This window comes from Corylus avellana, chromosome 8, assembly GCF_965113065.1.
Source record: "Corylus avellana chromosome 8, dhCorAvel1.hap1.2, whole genome shotgun sequence".
In the NCBI taxonomy this organism is placed as follows: Eukaryota; Viridiplantae; Streptophyta; class Magnoliopsida; order Fagales; family Betulaceae; genus Corylus; species Corylus avellana.
Window position 1 is genome coordinate 16298643 of NC_142497.1, and position 26307 is coordinate 16324949.

Genomic DNA, 26307 nt, shown 5'->3' on the forward strand with positions numbered 1-26307 from the left:
AAGCTCATATTGAAAAAACTGCCTGCTTTCTCTTCTGGGTTGTATTGTACAACAATAAGAACAATTGAATCACATGTTGTGATGCACCAGAAGTGCTCTAATCCAAAGATGTTTATGCTTTGGCATGATCGTCTTGGACATCCGGGAACAATTATGATGCGTCAAATAATTGAGAACTCTCATGGGCATCCCTTAAAGAACCAGAAGATTCTTTTACCAAGTGATTATCTTTGTCCTGCATGTTCTCAAGGTAAACTTGTCATCAAACCATCCCCTTCTAAGGTAATTGTTGAATCTCTATCATTTTTACAAAAGATTTAAGGGGATATATGTGGACCGATTCACACTCCATGTGGGCCATTTAGATATTTTATGGTTTTAATAGATGCATCATCTAGGTAGTCACATATTTGCTTGCTTTCTACTTGTAATGTTGCATTTGCTAGACTTTTTGCTCAAATAATTAGATTACGAGCACAATTTCTTGATTATCCAATTCAATCTATTCGGATGGATAATGCGGGTGAATTTACATCTCAAGCATTTTATGATTATTGCATGTCAATTGAAATTAATGTTGAACATCCTGTTACTCATACTCATACTCAAAATGGTTTAACTGAATCGTTTATTAAACAACTTCAGTTAATTGCTCGATGAAAACAAAATTACCTGTTTCTACTTGGGGACATGCAAGATTACATGCTGCATCATTAGTTCGGATCAAACCACCAGCTTACCAAAAATATTCCCCTTTGCAACTTGCATTTAGTCAACCACCAAATATTTTTCATTTTCATATTTTTGGTTGTGTTGTATATGTTCTAATTGCGCCACCTCAACGCACTAAGATGGGACCTCAATGTAGACTTGAAATTTATGTTGGTTTTGATTCTCCTTCTATCATTAGATACCTCGAGCCCTTAAGTGGTGATATTTTTAAAGCACGTTTTTAAGATTGTCATTTTGATGAAAACATATTCCCATCACTAGGGAGAGAAAAGTCGTTGCCAGAAGCATGACAAGAAATCACTTAGAATAATTCGACATTATCTCATTTTGATCCTCGTACAAATCAATGTGAACTAGAAGTTCAGATGATCATTTATTTGCAGAGTATTGCAAATCAATTGCCGGATGCATTTACTGACAACAAGAAAATAATTAAGTCTCACATTCTAGCTGCTAATACTCTAGCGAAGATAGAAGTCCCTGCAGGACAATCAATTAATACAACAGCAAATGAGTCTAAAGCATGCCTGAAGCGTGGAAGACCTATTGGTGCAAAGGATACGATTCCTTGGAAGAGAAAAGCACAAGGAAATGAAATTGGTGATCCTGAAGAAGTCTTACCCATAAAACAAGCAACGAAAATTGATCCATCCAAACTTTTTGTACAAAATTCTCCTGGAAAGGAATCCCCCGAAGAGGAACCTTTTGAAGAGGAATCTCCTGAAGCGTTACCCCCTAGAGAAGAACAGGTACCTGAAAATAATAAGATCTCAACAAATTATGTAAGTGCAGGAGAAATGTTAGATAGAAACAAAATTGTTGTCGACAACATATTTTCATTTAAAGTTGCATTTGACATTACCAGAAGTAATGATGATATTGAATCACAAACCGTCAAAGCATGTTGACGTAGAAATGATTGGCCAATGTGGAAGGAAGCAATTCAGGCAGAATTAAACTCACTAGCAAAACGTGAAGTATTTGGACCTGTAGTCCAAACACTTGAAGGTGTATCGCTTGTTGGATACAAGTGGGTATTTGTACGAAAACGTAATGAGAAAAATGAAATTGTGAGATACAAAGCAAGACTTGTTGCACAAGGTTTCCTGCAAAAACCTGGTATTGATTATGAAGAAACATATTCCCCTGTAGTGAATGCAATTACATTTAGATTTTTGATTAGCTTGGTAGTTACAAAAAATTTGGATATGCGTTTAATGGATGTGGTTACAGCATATTTATATAGATCACTTGATAATGATATATAAATACATCAAATAGATACTTAGAGCAAAGGGATAGTGCTTACTGAAGTAAGTGATAGTGCTTACTGAAGTAAGGGATAGAAGAGAATATTAAGATAGGGGAATGGCAAGAAAGTTTCTGAGGAAGTTAGAAGACCTCTGGAAAACCTCTGTCTTACAATGAGGGAGGGGAGCCCGTTATATAGGCCAATTACATGGAATAAAACAAAATACAATCATTAACCAAACAGTGAAAGCAGATGCCGCGTTAATGCGGTCAAAAGCGAACAGTAGAGGCACGTTCGGTGCCAATCTGGTACAGTAAAAGTAACCAATCTTGAACAGTTGCTGTCAGCACTGTAATGTCGGCAGACAAATCTTGGACACTGAAGTGAACAATGCATCTGAACAGTAGTCCGATAATGGAATGGTAGCAGATCTTTTTCTTTGGAAAACTGTGGCCGTTATGGACCAATCAAAAGCCGTTATTCACAAGTCTTCAATCCCTGGGTAGGGATAGTATTCTTGTGTGTCTTTGCAATAAGGATTCTGAAGGGGCTTCTGGGACGATGCAGGTTTTTCTTCTTCGTCGTCATTATCAGAATCATCTTCAAGGGCAGCAAGGAGGGCTTTGATCTTTTCTTTCTTTGAAGAAGATTTCTTCTTGAAGAGCTAGATGCAGTGGAAGGGGAAGAAACAGAGGATATTTCATTTTCTTCTTTTGGGGAGGAAAATATGCTGGGAGTAATTAGATGTGGAGTTTTAGCCGTTAGTGGCAAAGCAGGAGTCTTAGTGACATGGGACATTTCTTTGACAGAGATGACAATGGAATCAACCAGTGAACATTTATCCCACCATTTGATATACCAATGTCGTTGGATTTTGTCTTTTGAAAGGTGATATTGCCATTTCAGAATCCATGGAATTTTAAATTTTTTGACAAAATAGAGAATAGTTGAAAACTTAGAACCATAAGAATCAACTTTATAGTTGTTTTTGAACATTTGGAAAGCTTCAACTAGTTGGAGAGGGAGGATATCAGGGAGGAGGCCAAATTGGTTCCACCATCTGGAGAATCAGAGGGGAAGGATACCGGTGAAATTCTTGTCAAAATTAACAAACCAAGAATGATCAAAAACAGAGGTTTGGTAAAGTAAGAATTTAAACCAGGCATCGACATAATCATAGTAAGTGCATGGGATAGAAAATCCGTTAAGGGATTTTGTGACAGAGGGATGGTTACCCCATTCCTTTTCAGTGATAATCCTTTTGAAATAGACACTATGATAAAGTATCTTTTGGGAATTTTTCCTGTCAGGAATAGCTTTGAAGGAGACAGAATCAGTTTGTTTTAAGTTAGCAGAATAATAAGCCAAATTTTTCTGAGGATGTTCAGGAATCTAGTGAAAATTTGGGGAAAAGTAGGAGAAGGCAATATCTCCGGCAGATTTAGAAGAGGAAGAACGATTTAATTTGACAAAGAATAAGTTCTGAGAATAAAGGGAGGGTCATATAGGCAGACGTTTTATCATACTTAATGAATGGATTTTTTGATCTATCAGAAAAGGGATCATAAGAAGAGGCAAGTGTACTTGATTACGACATTTGAGAATCAAGATAAAAAGAAGAAAATCTGTTGGTTGTGGCAACAGAAGAAATTGGCAGAGAAGAAGCAAGGGGAGACTCTGATTTCAAAGTCAGAGCCTTGGAATCAATTTTTTCTTTATCTTTTTTACTTGCCATTTTGGCACTGCAAAATTTAATAAAGAAAATGATCAGAATCAAAATAGTTAAAATTTTGATAAAATATATGCAAAATAATGTCAAAATTATTTTTTTACAAATCAGAAATGATAATATGCGCCATGTGCAAGGGATAGGTATGAACAAAGAATTCTGAGAAAACACAACCGTCAAGGGGGTGTTTAGGCAAAACAAAATTCTGATGGGGATAAGGTCCTTATCCAACTCTAGGGCTAGGGACTGTCTTAACTTAATATCCAACCTATTAACATCAATTTCAAATTTTGAAGCAAAAAGTATTTGAATATTAATACCAAATTTAACAGTTGAAATACCAATTTCGTCAACAGAAAATGGGTAAAGTGAAGCAAGAAAAGGTATTCCGAGAATTACCCTTTCACTCATATTTTTGACAAGAACAGTAGAAATATGAAAACGAATATTATCAAAACAGACATAAGCATTGTTTAATTCAAAATCAATGTGCAATTTGTTTCCACTTGCAGAGTCAAGTTTCTGAGTGGATTTTTCAAAATATTAATTTGCTAGGAATAAATCCTTCTTGAATACAATTTAAATCGGAACCAGAATCAATTAAAGCAAAAACATCAAAAGCATAATCAGGGGAAATGTAATTCTAACTTTTGAATACCATCTGGGAGGAATAATTTTACTGATCATACTGACAATCTCAACTTCATTGGACAAAGATTTATGGCTGGATTCAACCTCATCATCATGCTCAGTTGTGTCGTTCTTAGAAACACTTCCTGGAAAATATTGGTTAAGATTTAAAAGCAAAAGCTTTTGTTGTAAATCTTTGTTTTCAATATTAACGTCTTGCAAGGCAATTTGCAAGTTAACAATATCTTTCTTGATGATACTAATCTCATGCTGCAAATCTGAGATAGTAACTACCTTAGATTTTTGTTTTGAAAATCGTTTCAAGGTATCTTCAAGAGATATGGTGCCAACAGGTTTTTCAACATCTTTGGTCATGAGTTTCTTAAGTTTTTTAAGATACTCTTCTTTTAAATCAGGATTATCAATTTTTGAAATCAAGGTAAGAAGCAAATCTTCTTGTTCTTCTGATTTGGTCAGAACAGAACAAGTTTTTGGATTGCAGCAAGATTCTGTACAACCAATATTAACGCAATTTGCAGAAATATCAGAAGCAGAGTGATAATCAAAATCAGAGGAAAATAGAAAATCATTATCAGAAGAATAATCAGAAAAATCATTGTTTTGAAAGATTCTAAAGATTTTTTTGCTTATCATCGTCATTGATGTTTAAAGCATTAATCTCTTGTTTAATCTTTTTGGGAGGTTTTGGGCACTTGTCAGTATAGTGTCATTTTTCTCCACAATTAAAACATCTATTTTTAGAAAAATATTTTTCAAATTTAGATTCTTTATTCTGTTTAGGAGGCTTTGAAAATTTAGGTTTATTAAATTTTCTTTTCTTGTGGCTATTGTAATATGGAGGGGGGATTTCATGAAAGCTTTAGATTTCTTCCTTTGTGTTCTGGAAGGAGCAATAGGAGGAAATCCAAACTGTTCACAGAAATTTCCCATTTCATACTTAGCTTTCTTGGCGTTCTTAAGCTGCTGTCGGATCATCTTTTGATCGATGCACATCTTAATACCAAGTTTTTTGACAGTAGAAAATAAATCTCCATAAGTCAAGTTTTCAAAATCAATAAGACCAGTGTCAGAACTGATCAATTCATCTTTAACTTTGTGAATAAACAATGAAGGCAATCCATCAATAAATTTCTCTTTCCAATAAGGTTTTTGATTATCAGGTCTAACCATGACACGGGAAAGAAATACATCTTGATACCATCTATAGTCAAACATAGTAGGGCATCGAAGATTATTCAGATAATTAGAAATACGAGAAGTGATATTGGAGGGAGTACCGACAAAATGTTTGATAATTGTATAAATCAAGGAGTTAACACCATCAGGTCCACCCATACCAATTTGCTCATTAAAAATGGGCAGTCCTTCTTCATCACTCTTTACTGCTTTCCTGATTTGATCCCTTCTTAGTTCAGTGAGATAATAGATAATTGTTCCACCAATTTCTAAGAGTACCAGAAAACCCAGTAACAAGTAAATCCACAATATCAGCTTAGCTTTTATTGTGATTAGTGAGATAGGCGTTAGCAACCATGGACATATGATTCATCTTATTAAGCAGTTCTTGCTCAGACAAACCATCAATATTCCACTCATACAATTTATCAGCAGAGACAGAGAATTGGGATTGGAGAAACCTTTCCTCAAATTGTAAATCAAGAGGAGTGGGTTTTGAATAAAAATTCTTTGTAAGATTAAAAGGTTTAGATCCGTCAAAAATCCTTTGGAGTTTTGGCACCATTTCAATCTTACCAAAGTTTTGTTCAAGAACTCTGATGTCAGAATCAGTAGAATCCTGAGAAGAAGTTTCAGAATCAGAAGAGGAAACTTTTTTGATGCCAAAGTTCTGTCCAGAAGAACTGGCACGAGCAGTAGTTAATTCAGAAAGCAATTTCTTGACTTTCTCAAGGTTCATTTGAGAAGTCGTTTTTAAACCAGAAGTTTTTTTTCAAATCAGGAAGATGAATCAAGGGTTTTTCAATCTTTGAAGGAGTAGAGGAAACTTTTGGATCAGAAGAGAGAGAGGGAATTTTCTCTTCAATACGGCCCAATTGTTGTCCTAAAATATGAAGGGAGTGGGAAACAAAATTATTTTGTTCGATAATCTTCCTATCGTTATTGATAGGGTTTTTATCATCATGAGTTTTGAAAGGAGAGCATTTAACAACAATTTTGTTGACATCAAGAAGAGTGTTTTCAAGAGGAGGGTGAGAAGATCTGACAGTAGATTTATCTTCTCTGATAAAATTCTTTTTGACAACATTCAAAACATTATCGACAGGGAAATGTTTTTGAAGATAATCAAAAAAACAAAATATGTTTTTGGGACTTAATCATCATCTCAGCCCATTTGACCTTGATGAGATTTTGTTCCTTTTCAGAATATTTGGCATGGTAAGCATGCAGTAAAGCACGATTTTCAGAAGATTTAAAATCTTTGTTCAAAGCAGGCCAATCAATGATAGAAAAGAAATCTTTGATGGGAGCAGTAGCAGTGAGGACATTACACTGATGAGGAGCAGTGGGAAGAGGAGCATTAAAATCAGAAGCAGAAGGAGAAAGAGATCCACCTTCGTCATCCGTTTGGGGATGATTTCTAGTAGAATAAAAAGCAGAAGAAACTTGGGAATCCGTAGAAATTCCTTTGAGTTTCAAATCAGGGTTAACAGGATAAAGAGAGGGAGGAGCGTTAAGGGAGAGGTCTTTCGAACAGAGGTCTTTCGATTCTATTTAAAAGTTCTAAATCAGAAAAATTGATTTTGACAGATCCATCCAGAAGTCAAAATATTAAGCGTCAAAGCTTTCAAAATATGAATATCATTCAAAGCAAGAGAAATATTAGGGAAAACATCAAAATGGACAGGGCCATTAAACAGAGAAGACTGAATCATGCAAAGAATAGAAGTACGAAAATCAACAAATCTTGCGTCACGCAAGCATAACAAAATAGAAGCATTAATACCAAGTCAAGTCAGTGGCTTGACTGCAACTTGAACAAAACCGATATGCCAAAACTTAAAACCTTTAGCAAGAGAATCGTTAATGAATTTCTTGTTAAAAAGGGTAATAGTTTGATCTTTGCCGGTAATAGCAAAGGTTTGCTTAACAATTTTAATAGAATATTCAGATCTAAAGACAGATTTAGACCATGAAGTAGTATAAACATCTTTATTAGACAATTTGGGAATATTCCATTTATCAAAAATAAAATTATTATCACTTTCGACAGAAAAATGTTCAGAATTAACCACGTCAGGTGGTAAACTGGAATTAGAGCTAACAGAAGAATTAGATCTCCACATTATGACACACAAACTAAACTCAAAATCACACACTAGGCAAAGTCTTAAAGGATCTCATCCTAGGTACTTACTCACAAGGAAAACTTCCTAAGCATGTCCTTCCTAGACGCTAAACTATCCACACATACCCTTGGCCTAACCCACAGTTGAAACCAGAACTATTCACACATATCCTTGGCCTAACCCTCAGCACCTACTAAATGCCCTTCACACGCCAACCCAGGCTTTTCAACGGGACTTACAGGTTTGCAAACTGAAGTGACGGGGTGGTGAACTACCGTTCCTTACAACTGTAGTGACAGGGTGGTGGACTACCGTCTAACAACTAGGATCTCGACACAGAGAAAGGTTAACAGGGAGAAAATAAAAAGGAGAAGAACAAGACTATAAGACTATACTCATGGGGCTCAAGAGAGAGCAGGATATATATATCTGAAATCTTTTTGAACAACATAGGGAGATAAAAATATTTTCAATTCTTAACTGTAACATGTCTCATTTTTAGTAGGTAGCATTTTTGAAGCATTTCGATATTAAAAAATAGTCTAAATTTTGTAATTTAAGAATCTACAATTTCTTTGAAATTGCAAAGGATCCTAAACCATGGGAGAGAGGAGATGATGTATAGCATTACTCGGCATGGTTCCCACTCCCCATGTATAACATTACTTAGCGTGGTCCGCGTAGCATTTGGTGCAAGTAATTTTATACTCCACCATTTTATCCTCATTTCATCCTTCAAAAGCTATTTGGTATGATCCCCCTACCAAAAAACTCATTTCAATACACTAAATACTATGGAGATCACGCAACATCAACTTTTGGAGAATGGAAGGAGGATAAAAGGGTGAATTATAGGATTACTTGACTACAATATAAGGCAAAGCAGAATGGAAGTATTTTCTACAATTCTTTCCTAAAAATGTTTCGTCCAAAATATTTTTAAAATTTAATTATAATGACAATATTCCAAGTTTTTTGAAACAATGGTATGAAATTTGAGACCTTTTTAGCATTTTAATTTTTTTTATTTGTTCTAAATTATTCAATATGATTTGATTTGAATTTATTTATTTGATTTGGACATTCAAGTGACACTTGTTAACATTTTAGATTGCCATTTCTCATAAGCATTCTAAACGATTCTCCTGAGGGCTTTTGCTTTTATAATATATGAGAGATGTTACATACTCTTCCAAGTGCTTACTCTTTTTTTTTTTTTTTTTGAAAAACATGGAATTTTCATTGATGAAATTTCACTAGCATAAAGCTCTTACATCACTGAGCATACAGTTCTGAAAAATCATAGCTAAAAGCTATGAAGGTTACAAAGTCATAAAAATGAATTCAAGCTTCCGCTAACCCATGTACAATTGCATTTGAGGAATAGATCTGCTTCGTGCAGACTAGATCTAGGACATGGGTAGCCTAAATACAAAAACAAAAAATAAAAAACTATAAACTAAAAATTCAGCCCTGAGAGTTAAGCTCCCACACCAATCTATTCCATCCTCAACCCGAAGGCCAGGACAACAAATCCATCCTCAACCCGAAGGTCAGGACAAACAAAAAAATAAAAAACAAAAAACAAAAACCTCACAAGCAGTTAGGGAGGAGCACAACATCGTAGACATCCCTTCGGAAGACATGTCTTGGCCGAAGGAGACGATCAGATATGAAGTTGAAGAGACTAGATCTGGATCTAGATCTAGATCTAAAGCAACCCGCAAGAAACAGAGACCAGAGAAGTCTACAGAGAAGACACCGAGCACTGCTACCGTGAAAGGGGAGGAGGGAAGACACCGAGAACTGCTAGATCTTCTCTCTTCTTGAAATTCTTCTTAATGCTGTCTAGAAGAAGAGAGAGAGGAATTCTAGAGAGGAAGCAGAGCCTCTCTCTCTAGCTCAAGTGCTTACTCTCAAGTGTACACTCTCTGACATGGCGGTAAAGCTTGCCCAATTTCGGCAATATATATTAAAGATTGGATTCATATATTTAGCATATATTAAAAGACGACATCCCATGTGGAGCGTGAATGACACTCGCCTAACCACCAATAAATTAGATGTGTTTCAAATGCAATAAACGACATGTAATAGTTAGTCGTTCAGTGCATGTGGCTGGGAAACCCTCCATGTTATACGATAAGCTACTTAAAATCACATCAAGTCAATGGGTATGAAATGAGTGATAAAGGAGTGTAAATGTTAAATGTTTGTTTTGTTGTAATCTTATTGAATCTAGGGATCACTAATTTTTGAACATGGTCTAAGTAAAAGGCTTTGGAGGGCAGTTATGATTAAATGTTTACTGCCTCTGTAACACCCTAGTTCCATATTGGGAAGATGAGAAGAAGCACACATAGAGTGGGTGGTTTGTAAAGATAGTCATGGGTGCAAAGTCCTATATTACCTCGTTACTAGGTAAAATTGAGCTTTATAATGAATTTTAGAGAAGCCCCAAATTGACTAGTCATTTTAGAGTAATAGCGCAGATGTGACTAGCACTTTTTCTTGAATCGTTACAAGTGATATCAGAGCTCACCTAGTAATGCCAAGTCATATGGTACTGTAGCCCTACATGACGTGGCCCTGACGAAGACGTCAGGAATTTAAAAGGGGGAGTTTGTAATACCTAATTCCATATTAGGAAGATGACAAGAAGCCCACATAGAGTGGGTGGTTTATAAAGATAGTCATGGGTGTTAAGTCTCGCATTTCCTACTTGCTAGGTAAAACTGAGCTTTATAATGAATTCTAGGAAAATTTCAAATTGACTAATCCTTTTGGAGTAATAGCGCAGATGTAGCTAGCACTTTTCCTGGGTCGTTACAGCCTCGATCTTACTCATTTCAAGCATTTGTAAGTTGGCCATGGCATGGGGTTCACTGTATATCACATCACGAAATTCAGAAATAATATCAAGTTTGGGAATATGTTGTGCTCAGCAGAAATTCTTTTACATAATATCCGTTGGGAGGTAAGGACCCGTATGGGGAGCGTGGGGAAATATATATAAAGATACTCTTGATAAGGCTATGTTACGATCTTAAATGTCTCGCATAACTTAAAGTGGCATCTCGAACATCCTCCTCTTGTAAGCCTGTTTTCAAGGGCGGTGGCTGGGTAGTGGCTTGGTGGGATTCTTGTCGATTGAATGGGAAAATGGGGCTTTTGATATTGTGTTTTCGTGTTATTCTAATTTGGTGTGATGTCTAACATGGGCATTTTCTATTGGAGGACACAAATTATCTAGTTTATGCACAAAAGGTCCAAATAAAAATTATTCTCTTAGTGAATTTATTGTATCTCACTAAATTATATGTTGGTTTTGACAAAGTCTAGATTATTTAATTAAAATTTTAAAGAATGTACTGCCAAATTACTAGTTTTTCTTCATTCTTCGTGATTACTAACATTTTTAAGAATGTGTGTCCATCGGAGTGGGATCCGGCTTAGGGTTACAAAATCAAATCTATAGTCCATGAACTTCTCCTCTAACCATAAAGGAAGGAAATCAGATGTATGTTGAATTCTAGCCAAACATTAATCTCTTTCATCTTCTAGTTTCTTTCCTTCCCTGAGACAAATTCTAGTTTAAGCATCATGAAGATCTCGCTGGACCCAACTAGATACTTGGAGCTTAACTTTCAATGTCTTTATAGGTACTCTTGGTCGAAGATTTGACCTGATTATCCCATGGAGAGAGGAAAAAGAAAGTGGCAAATTAAGACAAAGACAAAAGGAAGACTCGTGTAGCAAATCATGGACAAAATCAAAAGTATAAGGTTTACGAAAAATTTATGCTTTGTTTGTTTCGGCGTAAAATATTTTCAGGAAAGTTATTTTACAGAAAAATATTTTACGATAAAAAAATTTTCTAGTGTTTGGCACGCGCACGGAAAATCACAAATACTTTTTATATTCCCAATATAAAAATACTAATATACAATAATTTAAAAAATAAAATATAAAAGTAGTCGCCTGGGACTCGACCGAGACCTGCCTGAGACCTCGCCGGGAGTTGCCTGGGACTTGATCGGGACTCGCCCAGGACCCCGTCGGGACCTGACCAAGACTCGACCAGGCTTGCTAGGGACCCGCCCTAGACTTGCCCAAGACTTGCCCGAACCAGCCCGAAACCTGACTAGGACTTGACCGTGCAGGTCATGGGCGGGTCCTGATCAGGTACTGATCAAGTCTCAGGCGAGTCCCAGGTGGGTCTCAGGCAAGTCCTGGTCACATCCAGGGCGAGTCCCGGTCACGTCTCAATGGGGTCCCGATTAGGTCCTAGGTGGGTTCCGGCGGGTCTTGGGCAGGTCCTGAGTGGGTCCTGGTTAGGTCTCGATCAGGTCTCGAGCGGGTCCCGGTCAAGTCCCGATAGGTAGGTTAGTTCCCGGCAAGGTCCCGGGCAGGTTTCGATCAGCTCCCAAAAAGGTCTCAGACGGGTCCCAATCTGGTCTCAAGCCGGTCCTGGTCAAGTCTCAAGCGGGTCCCGGTCAGGTCCCAGCGAGGTCTCAGGCAAGTCCCGAGCAGGTTCTGAGCGGGTCCTAGGTGGGTCTTGGCATGGTCCATCAATTCTAGAATGAGATGCTCAAAGTCAAAAAATAGTTTACGGTTTTGAAAACCGTAAACTATTTCCCAAAATTAAAGAAGAATTTTCGGTCAAAGAGAAAATATTTTCCGTTGACTATTATTTTATGTCTCACTAAACACTTAAAAATACGTAAAATATTTTCCATAAATCATTTTACAGGGAAACAAACAAATCTTAAAGTTAGAAGAAGGAGTATTTTTCGTTGATTATTATTTTATATCGCGTCAAAAACCTAAAAATACGTAAAACATTTTCTGAAAATTATTTTATCGGTAAACAAATGAACCTTAAAGTCATAAGAAGAAGAAGAAGTAGAAGCAGCTGAAAAGTGGGATATACTCATATACACTACACGCTAGCAGCAACTGCCAAATGTTCCTTGAGATTCAATAAAATAAGGCTGCATCATCATTTTGCACATCCTCACCCTCCAGATAAATGCCTGGACACGGGGTCCAATTAATGCGAGTGTTTCCTAATTCCTGAGGAATGATTGGTTTTGCACCACTAGATGAATTCCCCCCTTTTTTTAAAAAGAATTAGTCTACAAATAACCTATTTAATAAACTAATGTACGACGAGGATGTGTACTAATGAAAATTAGCTATAGATTTTTTTTTTTTTTAAAAAAAATAATACTATTTAGTAGACTTTGATATAATGACAATTATCTAACTTGATAATGTTGTAGTAAAAACTAGCTATTGAATGAGTATTTGCAAAATTCTTACTAATCCAAATGTTAATTTTTACTACAACATTATTCTTGAGAGTCGTATAATTAGAGTTTATTAAATAGCATTTCTTGGCTACAAATTATCTCAAAATCAATAATGAACCGAATTGTTTGCCAACACATTTATGTTACGGTATTAGAAGTTGCATGCAAGAGGACTCCACCAAGACACATGCATGGCTAAAGTGATGTGCATGGCTGAAGAGGTTGCTTAGGACAAGAATTAATCAATAGCTGGAAGCCTGGCGGCTGGAAGCACAATGAAAACGTACGTTGAATGGACACATGACCTGGAAACCTTTCATTTCAAAAAAGAAAAAGTAATTCATATTATTTACTTTGGTAACAAGATAAAAGAGCTAAAGAGAGATAGGTCAACATGCTGCATATAATCTAAATTAAAGCTTTATCTTATTTATTCCTCCCATCAAAAGAATAATAAATCAGAATAAATCAATTCTAATTTTGATTCCACAAATAATGTTTAACTTATTTCAAATAAATTACCAAACACCTGTAATTGTGTTTGATTTAAATTACAATAAATATATGTGGCATACGGGCCACACTTCAATATATTTAGGAAATTTCTTACAACACCAATACAATTGTGAATTGTTAATTAAAGAAAAAGTAAGATAAATAACAATGTTTGAGTAATTCCTATACACCATCCTTTTATCCCCCAAATCTCATAGTGTATAGCATTACTCTCTTATGTACGTACGGTGGCTGAAATATATATATAGTTCCTTGCTTTGATTTAAATTTTTCTGGATGGCAATGAGACACGCTTGCGGTATTCTGCAAGAGCCCACAATGGGAAAATATTTCTGTATGCTGCATAATGTAACATACAGTTCTCCAAGATGACTCCAGTGATTTCCTGTATGAAAGAGTATTGATGAATGGTTAGAACGCTTTGGAGGTAAAATTCAAGCATAATATACTTCAAGTGTTGTTATTTTGCTAATTTCCTCCCTATTCTCTCTAAATTAATTTGAAGCAATATTGTTAAAGAGAGGTACCTCTTGAGGAAAATCACCATCTTCCAGTTGAGAATTAATTATCAGCTTTGCTGCATGGTGAAGAGGTGTCGGGTCTCTTTCAGCCTATTACAGATACCATTTTAACATCAAAATATGCCAGAAAAACATATGACCGTATGATATAAGAGAAACAACAGTACTAGATTTGTAAACCATTAACTCACTTGTCCAGCAAGAATGAGACCCATCATCGCCCATGCAGTCTGTACCAAATTTGATCGGTTTCCTTCAAGCGATACATATTCCTACATAATCAAGCACAAAGAGTTTGTAATTTTATCTAGCATCTACAAAATCTTAGAAAGACAAAACAAGAATGTCTTTTCTTTAACAAAATGATCCAAAAACTTCATTGATCGACTGAAATTCTTCCCCAAATAAGAATTCGTGGAACGACATGGTGGATGCTATTAAAGGTTCTTAAATTGTTATCAATGATGTAGAGAGTAAAGATAATGAAAAAATTAATGATGTTTGGAAATAAAGATGAAAAAAAAAAAAAAATTAAGATTAAGAGGCTTTTAGCATTATGTGTGTTAAAACATCACCTTGTTTGGGCATGAGAGATAGCTCTCTCCCCAACCACCATTATCTCTTTGTGCTCTGAGTAGAAATTCAACAGCTTTGCGAATAGCTAGACAATTGTTATATGTCTTGCCAGCTGCAGCCAATCCTCTAAGTGCAAACCATGTACCATATGTGAAGCAAACCCCCCAATTTCCATACCTGTGGAAATGCTTAGTCATGTAATAGATTTCTCTGGTGCATCGTACATCTATATAAAAACATAAAAATGTCAACAACAAAAAAAAACATCTAACAAACCAGTGGAAGAACATACCATGAACCATCAGTCATTTGTATGTCTTGAAGGAACTGAGTAGCATTTTTTATGAAATTTTCGATCTCTTTCTTCCGGTGCTCGGGGTATAACTTCTTAAACAAAACTAAAGCTTGGATTGCTGATCCAGTGCACTCAACGTACTCATGCTCAACGACAATGTTCGCGACGAATTCTGTGGGATTAAGGAACTGATATAAAAAATAAGAGAATTTTTCCATTAATATATGATTAAAAAAAAAAGGTATGAATTTAGATGCACTATGTAATTTTGACGCATTCCAATAAACATATTTCAAGGCCGCTTCAATATGTTAAGGTACTTACTTCCAACCATTTTTGGGCTCCTGCTGGTTCCCAGGTAGATAAACCACCATTTTTACTCTGTATTAAACCATACAATAAAGCTTATTGATATGAACGTAGTGAAATATTTATGAAATAATTACAGCACTAGATAAAAGAAACTTTAAGAAAGTTTCAGAACCTTATAAAACCAAATGTAGCCTGGTTTTCCAATTCATACCGATAGTTGCCAAATATTTGTACTTAAAAATTCATTAATGCTAGTGAAAGTTAATCTTCACCTGTAGAGAAAGTATGACATTTATAGAATCATAAAATTGCCTGGGTTCCATTTTCTCTCCAACAATTTCTGGTGACTTTGTGGAGAAAAGTATGCAACACTGAAATAGAGGAGAATTTGATGAGGAACACATTAATTATGGAGAAGGTGCAACACTTTACCCCATTGATGCATTTAAAAAAAGTTAATACCATTAAAGCTTCTGCAGTGCAATCAGAAACTTGCCATCCATGATCTTGATCAGAAAAAGTCCACGATCCTTTAGAAATGTGACGATACATGCTTTTAAAGTCTCCAGAAGGGTTGTCCTTGACCTTTACAGTTTTTTAGGGGAAATGGAATAATTAACATGAATGAATACTAGCTAGATAGTTTTTATTTTCTAAGCAAATAGGTAGATTTGATGATTGTGGTGAAGAGATGCTTTCAAAAATCAAACCTGAGATTTCTTTATGAAGTTGTGTCCTCTTGCAAGCGTAGGTCCAATTTCATCAGTAAAATCACTAGCAAGTAAAGCTTGAATAGCGAAACTGGTATCCCACACTTGACTTCCAAACGTCTACATACAAATGACATATATCAAAGTCAATGATCCCCTCCTTGTTCTTGCAAAGACTCGGGGCTTATAGACTTGAAGCTAGAAAACAAGAGCTTAGGGTTTATACTCAAGTTTGATTAGTTATATTTGCAAAACCCACCCTAGAAAGAAATTTATTTAAGGAAATCTCTTCATTCGTAGTTCAATATTAAGCGCAGTTCAAATGTTCAACAAATCACACACAAAAGGTTCTGCAATTATTTTTGTAGAATATGTGTACTGGCCTGCAACTTGATTCCATCTTCAGCAACCCATATGTAATCTGGGATCCTAGCAATATGCTTCTTAAAATAATCCCCATTTGGATCTTCAACCCAACAAGCAAGCATACATAGGACCTGTTCAATGCAAAAGGCTTTAGGAGTACTGTTATATAGCCCAAATAGATGCTCTGTTTGATAACATTACCTTTTCCACGCATCCAATGGTGATGTATCGACTATTCTCATCTTCATAATGAATGTGCTTCATTGTTACTTGAAGAGCCTTTTCTCTGACCAGCTTGTTAAAGGGCCAGCGAGTGAGAAGAGGCTCTGTGAATATGTATAGACTATCCCAGAGCAGATCTTGTATAAAAGGATGGGGATAGTAGAGATCCTCCTGTAGCAATAGTATTGTATAATCAATACATTGGAAGAATAATGAAAAGCATATGTAGCAATGAGCAAGTATGAGCCATGAGGAGAAGATTAAGGTAAACTCGCCTTTGCGCAGAGATGACGCGCATTCTTCCAATTAACTTCGTTGTACGGTTGAATGTAGAGTTCCTCCCTCAATTGAAGAATGAGAGGTGTGATTGGGCCTACAAACTGTTTCCCATAAAGGTATGACATGGGCATGTACACCATACGGCAATAACACCACATTTTGGCTGCATTTTAGGGGAAGGCAATTGATAAGCAATAAGTAATAAACAAGTTTACCTATCAAAGCGAAGAAAGTAAAACCTCTATAGAAACAGAGTCTTCATACAATAGCGCTAACCATTTTTTTTTTTTTTTAATGATGAGGAACCCTCCAAGGAAGGACCACTTCTTGTATGGACCATTGTCCGGGAAACCCCAAACTCGTGCAAAGCATCCCTTCCACACGAATTAGGTAAGATTCTAACTTTACTGGCATACATGACCATAAGAAATTGTTTACACTTAAAGGGATTCGAACCTTAAACCTAATGGGGATGCCTGCCACCAAGACCAAGGCCCTTACCACTTGAGCCAATTCTTTGGAGTTCATGCTAACCATGTTTAAATTAATCACAATAACTGATTTTAAAAACATCCCATTATGCAATAAGTATCTAAAGTACACTGGCATTTTGCAGGAACTATAATGAAGTAGTAAGCATAAATATATGTACAAACCTGGATGCATGGGGAGAAATGACGGAAGGATCCAAAATTCCGGAGGCATTGGGTTGGTTCCAATCCACTCGAACACACCAAGTATCTACAACGAAAGGAAGATGAATACTAGAGTTAATTATCAGCAATATATATATATATATATATATATATATATATATATATATAGGGTGAGGGAAAAAAAGAGATGAACAACTCAGGAGAGAGAAACTCTTGAACTCCTTTGTGTGATCGAAAAAGAATGTCAGAAGATCGAGAAGAAATTAATGGTGGAGGAATTATGCTAGTCATATTAAAAAAATATATGCCTCACGAGATACATGGCAATTTATTACGTTGGGTTGGAGAAATTTCTCTGACCCAGCTTGGTCATACCGAAAGCCAAGCCTTTCCCCAAGAACATATGTGTGTTACACCACCATGATCAAGAATCCACTTTCGCGCTCTCGCACAAGCATTGTCTTGGCCACCGTCAGGTCCTTCCCCCAATATACGCATACAAATGTAGCTGAGAGCTGTGCAAAACATGGTGCTATGACCCTCTATGTGTAACCCCCAGCCACCGTCTTCATTCTACATACAATTTACAAAATTTACATCATACTTGACAGTTTAACAATACAATACAAAAAAAAAAAAAAAAAAAAAAAAAACCAAAACAAAAACAAAAAAAAAAAGAAAAAAGAAAAAGGAAGCAAGTAATTCAAGGATTAACATGTAATGCTTCTAAGAATATGCACCTGATGATAGTGTATGTATCGAAGGATTTCCTTTTGATACTCGGCAGGGAACACTATATTAAGATGTCCAGTAATGTACAAACAAATTACCTGCATTTTTTGGGGTTAAAAAGAATACAATTAGCAGTTACATCAAGATGAAAACTAAAACTCGTCAAAGGCAGGTATGTCGTCATGGATCCTATGGTACATTTCATAGTCTGGTCAAAAGCCAACCGACGGTTCAAATTTAACTTTGGTTAAACGTCCTCATTTTAACTACACATTAAAGGTCTGAACTATGAGAGCAACTTCTATACGGGTGTGGCACAAACTCACCCCTTTGCGCCCACCAGTCAGGAAGTAACACCTAAGCATATCATAGTAAACTAAGGCATAAGAAAAAAAACACAACCACACCAAATTATACCAAATATTAGAAGGAAAAAAAAAAAAAAAATTGAAGGGGTGGCTGGATGGCCACCGTACCCTCTCCCCCACTTAGGGTAGCTGGCAACCACCCCAAAGGGAGGTGGGGGCGGCAGCAACTCATGGGGGTGGCTCGCGCTAGCCACCCGGGTGGCCGGCGAGCCACCCCATGCATGGTCTAGGGGTGGCCTACGCGGCCACCCCATGGCCTGGTGGCCGGCCACCCCCAGATCTGGCTGGGGTGGCCACGCAAGCCAACCCCAAGCTATGGGGTGGCCGGCGAACCGCCCTCACCTCCCTCCCTCTACAAATCTTTTTTTCAAAGAAATTAAGAAACCTGATATAATCAAGTGTTTTGAGTTTATATTTCTAATATACTCTATGCTGAAGTGTCAACTCCTTATTGGTGGGCATAAAGAGGTGAGTTTGTGCGAAGTTATTCTCCTGAACTATAAGCTGTGACTTGACACCGTTTAAGGAGGTAGATAACATCTCTTATCAAGCTAAAACCTTCTCCCTTTTATTGATGAGCACCAAGCCATTCATTGTTAAAAGTAAAGCAAACAAGAGAGCAAAAAACTTCGCCTCTGACTTGCTCGCACAAAAACCATAACAGCAACAACAAATTGTTTAGAAACCATCTTTAGAAACAGTTTTCCAGAAAATAAAAATAAAAATAATTGAAACACAGTTTCAATGTGGAAGAAACAATGGTTTTCTATTCACCGGAGACACTGAATCTCCTGCCTCTCCAACAGAAGGAAGGTTTTAGGTTGAAAAGCTACCTCCTTAAACAACGTGAAGTTGATGCTTATGGTTAAGACTTTTTGCTTGTAATAAAAACGACCACGTCTAACCAGAAAGGAGTTATGGGAAAAGTCCACATTCCACCCCTTAAACTACCACCTAATTAATAATGTCTCTCTCTAAACTACCAAAAAAGTGACAATATCCCCAAGGTCAGCAAAAAGACAAAAATGAGCCTAAATTTTCTCAATAAAACAAAAATATTCCAATAAATTAAAAAGCAAAAAAACAAAATAAAAAACAAAAAATAAAAAACAAAACAAAACAAAACAAAAGAAATTTAAGAAAAAATGAAAATTTTACATTTCCACACCTTGGTTTTTTTTTTTTTAATTAATTTTTTTTTTAAAAAAAAAATTTATTTTATTAAGAGTATTTTCGTCATTGGGGGTGATTGACAATTTCTAGTAGCATTTTTTGTCAATTTGATAGTAGTTTGAGGGGGTACACAGACTTTTCCCAAGAATTTTTGTTAACTCTAGACCCTCGGTTGGTTTTATAGCACATCACTACAATACATAAGTCGGATCCATGTTTGATTATGTGATGATCACATTAATGTTATATCACCACTTATTCTAAAAGTTTTATCATTTAATTAATATTCTAATAAATTATGAAACTAATAAATAAATAAAAAATGATATATATGATAATAATTATGAATCTCACCAAGGGGGGAAGGAAAAACAATGGGCCGGTATTTTCAGCAGGCCAATGGCCATCACTAGCCTGCAAGGCCTCAAAGAAATAGGCCGCCCTTCTCAATGCAGCTGTAGCCTTTTCATATGTAATTTCCTCTCCATCCTCAACCTTTACAGCGGGAATTGTTTGTTTGAAGTTCTTTTCCCTAAGAAACTGCAATCATTTTGACAAAAAAAAGGAGAATATATATTAGAGTAAGCAATTTCTGAATCATTAGATATCTCATGATGTATGCGAATTTTAAAGCTGCTAGATTACTCTGTACGTATCCTGAGGTGGGAGAGCAATATTATCACCTACTATTACCAATTCATTGTCGGTTAGGATTTATCTTGTTTTTTGATTTGGCACCGGGTATTCATTAGAGTCTAGTTTGGTTACTATATATAAGGAATTAGAGTCTAGCTAGTTGTGAATTAGAGTCTAGATAAGATGAATGGCTGAAATTTATGAATTTGAGAATCTCAAATTTAAAGAAAATTCTAAGGGATCTCAATCCATAAAGTGTGACAGCTCGAAGCATCCTATAGCTGTTCCATGGCCCATAAAATTTACGAAAATTTTACACCATGGCATAGATTTTGATGCCGTGGGAAAGATTGTGACCATGGCAAGAACAGGAAAGTAGCTTGCTGTTTTTGAGTGTAGAGGATCAAATGATATTGGTATAGATCATAGCTAGAGAGAAGATGGGTATACCTGTATTCGCCATAGGAGATCACTGTTAGGTTTCACGTGAAACCGGTTGTTGTAGAAATTTTGGCGAGCCTCTTCAACCTCAGCCCTCTCTTCTGGGGTACCAGCCTGAGGGTCAAACTCCCATATCTGCCTCCCAACAAAGTTGTTTGTGCTAAAGATGTAAGGGTCATTGCCACCCTCTCCTATCTTAAGCCTCCACATTCTTCCAGCTTATCAGTTTCTTGAAACAAGGTGGTGAGTGTTCAATGAAGAAGTCGCAAAAAACTTTGTGAGATATGGCTCTCCAAACAAGGTGGCTTATGTTCAGATCGAGGTTTCCTACGATGTAGAGTTGGCTAGCAAGAGGAACAAAAGGAGAAGGTCATTGTTGGGCAGAGGCAGGCCTTAAACTTAGGAGTAGTTTTGTGATATGAGTAGGCTCATACCAACCTTTATATAGATAAAGCTACACCCGATATGAGTATGACATTTTGTTATTATATTTATGAGTAATGCTACTACTCTTTACTTCAATTTATTACTCTCATTTCACATAAGCTAATGTGTTTTAAGTCACTTTCTTTTTGTTTTCTTTAACTGACTGATATAAAAAGATACATAAAATACTCTAAGTCAACCAGTGTAAAATGAGTGTGAATAACAATTTTACTCTATATTTATCTCTGTCTCTCTTATCTTTGAAACCAGTGTCATACAAAATTAAAACATTAAACACACATATGTTAAACCAAAAGATGGCATTAACAATTTTGAAACTATTAAACCAAACAGGCATTAAGGACATGTTTGGAATACGTGCATCAATACAATGGAATAGTTATTCTATATTCTATTATTTGGTTGCACTATCATATTATTGGGACTATAGAATAGCTATTCAACTAAAATGATGAATAATTATTCATCTAAAAAGAATTAAGGAATTATTAGTCTCCCAAGAATAGGCTAACACGTTTTTTTTTTTATAGACACCAAAAAAAAATGTACTAATTAATTAATTGTCTCCCCATGGGGTAGACAACCACCCCCAAGGGGGTGGTCAGACAACATAAGCTTTGGGGGTTGTAATGACCACCCTCACGGCTCAAGGGTTACGTAGTTGCATCAAACCCCGATGCGCTATCGGGGTCGCCATTGTAATGTCCCGACTTCAATAAAAACTCGATAAGAAAAATAATCCCATAATCCTCATGGGGCTATTACAGACTTATGATTGATAAGTATTTAACTCCTACTCATCATTTGATTAACATGGATAAGTGTTTTAACCCCCACTCATCACTAGTACTTGCTGAACCAAAAAGATAAGAGTTTATCTCTCGCTTATCCATAGGTAAGAATTAGACGTACATAAATCTTTTTCAGAAATCTTTATAATTTTTCATTTTCAGAAATTAGACATTCGTTAAAACACAAGGCTAGCTCGTACGTAGTCAATAAATATGCATACCAGATGTTCATGGCATGTAAAACATTTCAATACAATTGGAAAGATTTACTTATAAGAACAGTTTCAAAACTATATATTATTGCCATCTTTTGGTTTTACTCAAGAAGTAGGATTTTTGTCCTTTTATCTCCAGATTAGGTCATGCATGTGGCGTTTAAAATTACCATCAAAATTTAATAGTGATCTTCCCAAATTCAATAGTAGCTTTAAAAGTCACATCAATGAAAGTCATATTTCTAGCATTACTCTTTAGCTTTACATATTTGTGCCTAATGTTTTAATTCAATTTGTATGATATTAGCTTCATAGATAAATTTTTAAAGGTGAATCCATTGTAGATATCAGCAGATCATATATATATATATATATATATATATATGAACGAAAAAAATTCATGGGGCGCATGGCTGAAGTTGTTCCGCTTACATCCTTCAATTAAAAATACCAGGATAATCTTTGTGATTAATATATATGGTACAGATTAATTAGTCGAAGACTATCATTAATTTATCTTGAAAAATCCAGAGGATTAAGATTCATTATTTATAATTAAAGAGATATCGATGTAGCAAACATCCCATTATCTTGGCTTGCAAGGTGTACTAAAAAGAATAATAATGATTCATGTAATTCACGTTGAAAATATTTAATTAGAGGACCATATATGTGCAACGGTTAAAACATTCCTAATGCCACCGCACTTTATGCTCTAATTAATTGTATGTGTATCTATATATATATATATACATATATATATATATATATATATATATATATATTAAATGCCGAAAAAAAGAAAACAGCAAGGTTACCACATCTAAAAAAATAAAACTTCCCCCTCTCCCGCTTTGAATAGAAAAAATAAAATTTAAAAAATTTAAAAAAAAAAAATCTAAAAAAATAAACTTGTTTTTAGAATGTTGATACATCCACGCACACCAATAATTTTGGCAAGGAGACTTGCAAAAACAAGAAACCGGCCCAGGTGACTTGTCGGAGGTATCAACGGGAGACTACAATGCCCAAGTCAGCGAAATGCTTTGGAAGAGAAAATAAGAAGTAAGAGAATGAGATGGGGAGAAAATGTGCATACATATCATACTAGAGTTTGTCACCTGCATTTACAAGATTGTTGTCCTATGGCAAGTGGTTTTGATATGACATGGATAGGAGTTTAAGAGTTCAATATGAAACATAACACTCACAAGCACTGCGGCATTTACAACAATTTTTCCATTACTTGTGAATCTCTTTTACATTGACCTATCTCACAAGGGTTCAATATGATTGATTTGATAACGATACTTATCTTCCTTAATTATCTTATAAATGAGTCTTTTGTATTGTGACAATGTCAAGGAATAAGAGCAAAATTAATGTAGTCATTTGAATTTTATCTTGTGGATGTAAGTCATAGACTGAAACACGTAAAGATTCTTGTGTTTGTTTTCTTTTATTATGTTTTTTATTTTATATTTCCATAGCTTTATATTCTCTTTCATGTTGTATCCTTTGTTTTAATATGAAATTTCTTCCTGCTACTAAAATTGGAGAATAAAAAAAAAAAAAAAATACTTGATTCGATCTGGTCATGTTCTCATTAAAAATTGTTTTTTTTTTTAAAAAAAAAAAAAATTCCAGTTGGCATAGCTCTAAACTACTTAATTTGATTCTTGTGATGTTTTTTTCAATTAATTATTAGCTCTTGCTCTATTAAATCCTAGTCTCTAATCTCTATCACTTGGATTAATGACATCCCATTATTCTCGGGAGTTCAAGAATGTGTCCAATAGAGTGTGGGATACGAAATCAAATTAATTAGTCGAAAAACATTCCATAAAAAGAAAACAATTGGGTCATTCATTATAAATATAAACAATCCTAATTTATAAGATTCTTGGTTGAAGATTTTCTTATCAAGAAGACGCGCCGGCAGCAACTGCCAAATATTCAATGAGATTCACTAAACCCTCCAAATTAAGAAAGTAAAGCTAGAAATGGGATGACTGGAACGTGGTCCAATTATTAAAGAAGATGAATCCCCATTCGTTTTGTTAATTTAGGCTACAAATTATATATATATAGTTGTCAATGTCCCCAAAAAAGTAGCTCAATCATTTTCAACCACGCTTAATGAAGTGGAAGTCGCTAGTTCAAATCCCTTCCATATATCTATATATATATATATATATATATATAGTTGTCCATCATAAGGTGGAGCCCTTAGCAATCCAAAAGATTATGAAAATCCTTTTGAAAATATTTCATTTATAATATAATGGCCCGGCACAAATAAAAAAGCTACTTTAATAAGATATTCACATATATTCAGAATTAGGAATATTATTTAACAGATGATTATTATTATTATAGAAAAAATCATTGGTATGACCCATTAAAAATGTTGAGTATGTTTATGATTTTTTTTTTTTTTTTTTTTTTTTTTACTTCAAGTAATTCAAATAAAAGAAACTATAATCATCGCAAATTAACTAACAAATTCCAAGCAAAAAACAAGTCCATCATAATAATACAATGTTATTATTTGTTAGAGTGGCTTAGGATTAGGAAGTGGATGTCTTTGCTTTGTGTTACAGGTTGTTGTACTTAGTAAGGATGCAACAGAAAGGGAAAGACAAGTTGTGATGATTCCCTTCCAAAAGAAGGTTATTTGGTGTTAAATCCTTCTACAGTATCATGGGTTGTCTTGATGGTTTATGTTTCCTTTGGAAGAGTGTTTGGAGGACTAAAGTTTTGTTGAGGGTGACCTTTTTTATATGGCTAGTGACCTAAGGAAAAATTCTTACCATAGACAATCTTTGAAGCAACACATCATCGTGATTGATTGGTGTGTTATATGCAAAAAGAATAGGGTATCTGCAGATCACCTTCTTCTTCATTGTGAGGTTGTTTGTACTATTTGAGTTGTCTTGGGTTATGCCTAGACGAGTAGTTGATTTGCTAGCTTGTTGGTGGTTTGCTGGCAGGACTCAGAGTGCTGTTGCTTTGAAGATAGTGTCTTTGTGCCTTTTGTGGTATCTTTAGCGAGAAATGAATGGTAGGTGTTTTGAGAACTACAAGAGGTCTTTGGATGAGTTGAAATCTTTTTTCTTCAACACTTAGTATCTTTGGACAACTGCTTAATTGTGTTTCTCTTTTAATGATTAGTTTTCATGATTTCCTTGTTCTTTTTGCCCCTACTACTTAAGTAGTTTCTCTTATATACTTTCTGTATAAATGCGATGACTTACGCTTTTAATGATATATGCCTTGTTTCTTATTTCGGTTATGCATTGTTGCTAGCTGTCTATCAAAATCTAACTTTTTACTTTTGTAACTTGCCGTCTATGGGATTGATCATATTGCTTCTTTTCTTTTCTTTTTTCTAACTAGTTTATGATGATTTAAAGACATGAATTCTCATGATTTTCATCACTTATGGAGTAATGAATAGTGCCTATTAGTGATTATATTAATAGGTTTTAAAAAATTTGATTAGACTGGAATCCAGTATAATCAAATATTTTCTAAATAGGAAACAACAGATTCTACCACTTTGGATGGCCTAGGGTGGCCAAATTACCCAAAGGGATTAGAAGTGGTTCAGCCACTTCCAAATTCAACCATAGGGAGCAATTTGTGAGCAGTTCAAACCCTAAAGACTAATTTAACAATTATCCCATAAACATATTAGCATGTTTGGTTTAATTTTTCATTTCTCTTTCTCTTTCTCTCTCTCCCTTATTATTAGTATTATTAGTATTTGGTTGTGTCAAAATTTACAAAATTTGCAATCTCACTCCTCTGTTAGAAATTTTTGTTAAATCCTAATAGAGAGGTGAGAACTTTCCAAAATAACCATGTATTTTCCTCAATTATTATTATTATTATTATTATTATTATTATTATTTTGTTTCGTTTTTGTTTTGTTTCACTTTTTATAAAAAAAATTAATTATAATTTAAGGATAATTTTATGTTTTCATAAAGTTTACAAGGGTATAATGTGATTTTACTTTTTAACCATCTAATTTAATCCCAAAGCTTAACAAGAGAGGTGAG

The 26307-nt window shown here is 35.2% G+C and overlaps 1 protein-coding gene across 2 annotated transcripts; it reads right to left on the reverse strand.

Annotated features, from left to right (window-relative positions):
• Window positions 1-13762: 13762 nt before the first annotated feature.
• On the reverse strand, window positions 13763-20997 carry LOC148584189 (beta-amyrin synthase-like). Of its 2 annotated transcripts, none has more exons than XM_088518879.1 (17): window positions 20797-20997; window positions 20065-20250; window positions 18178-18267; window positions 17813-18010; window positions 17438-17522; window positions 16778-16944; window positions 16482-16673; window positions 16298-16411; window positions 15915-16034; window positions 15667-15789; window positions 15477-15575; window positions 15217-15273; window positions 14890-15080; window positions 14597-14774; window positions 14213-14293; window positions 14028-14111; window positions 13763-13885 (listed from the first exon to the last, which is right to left on the reverse strand). In XM_088518879.1, the coding sequence occupies exons 1-17, from the start codon at window positions 20995-20997 to the stop codon at window positions 13763-13765; spliced, it is 2289 nt and encodes a 762-aa protein (XP_088375005.1). The 2 variants fall into 2 exon arrangements, with proteins under 2 accessions (XP_088375005.1, XP_088375004.1); XM_088518878.1 differs by having other exon boundaries at window positions 20065-20270; window positions 20796-20997.
• Between the last annotated feature and the right edge of the window lie 5310 nt (window positions 20998-26307).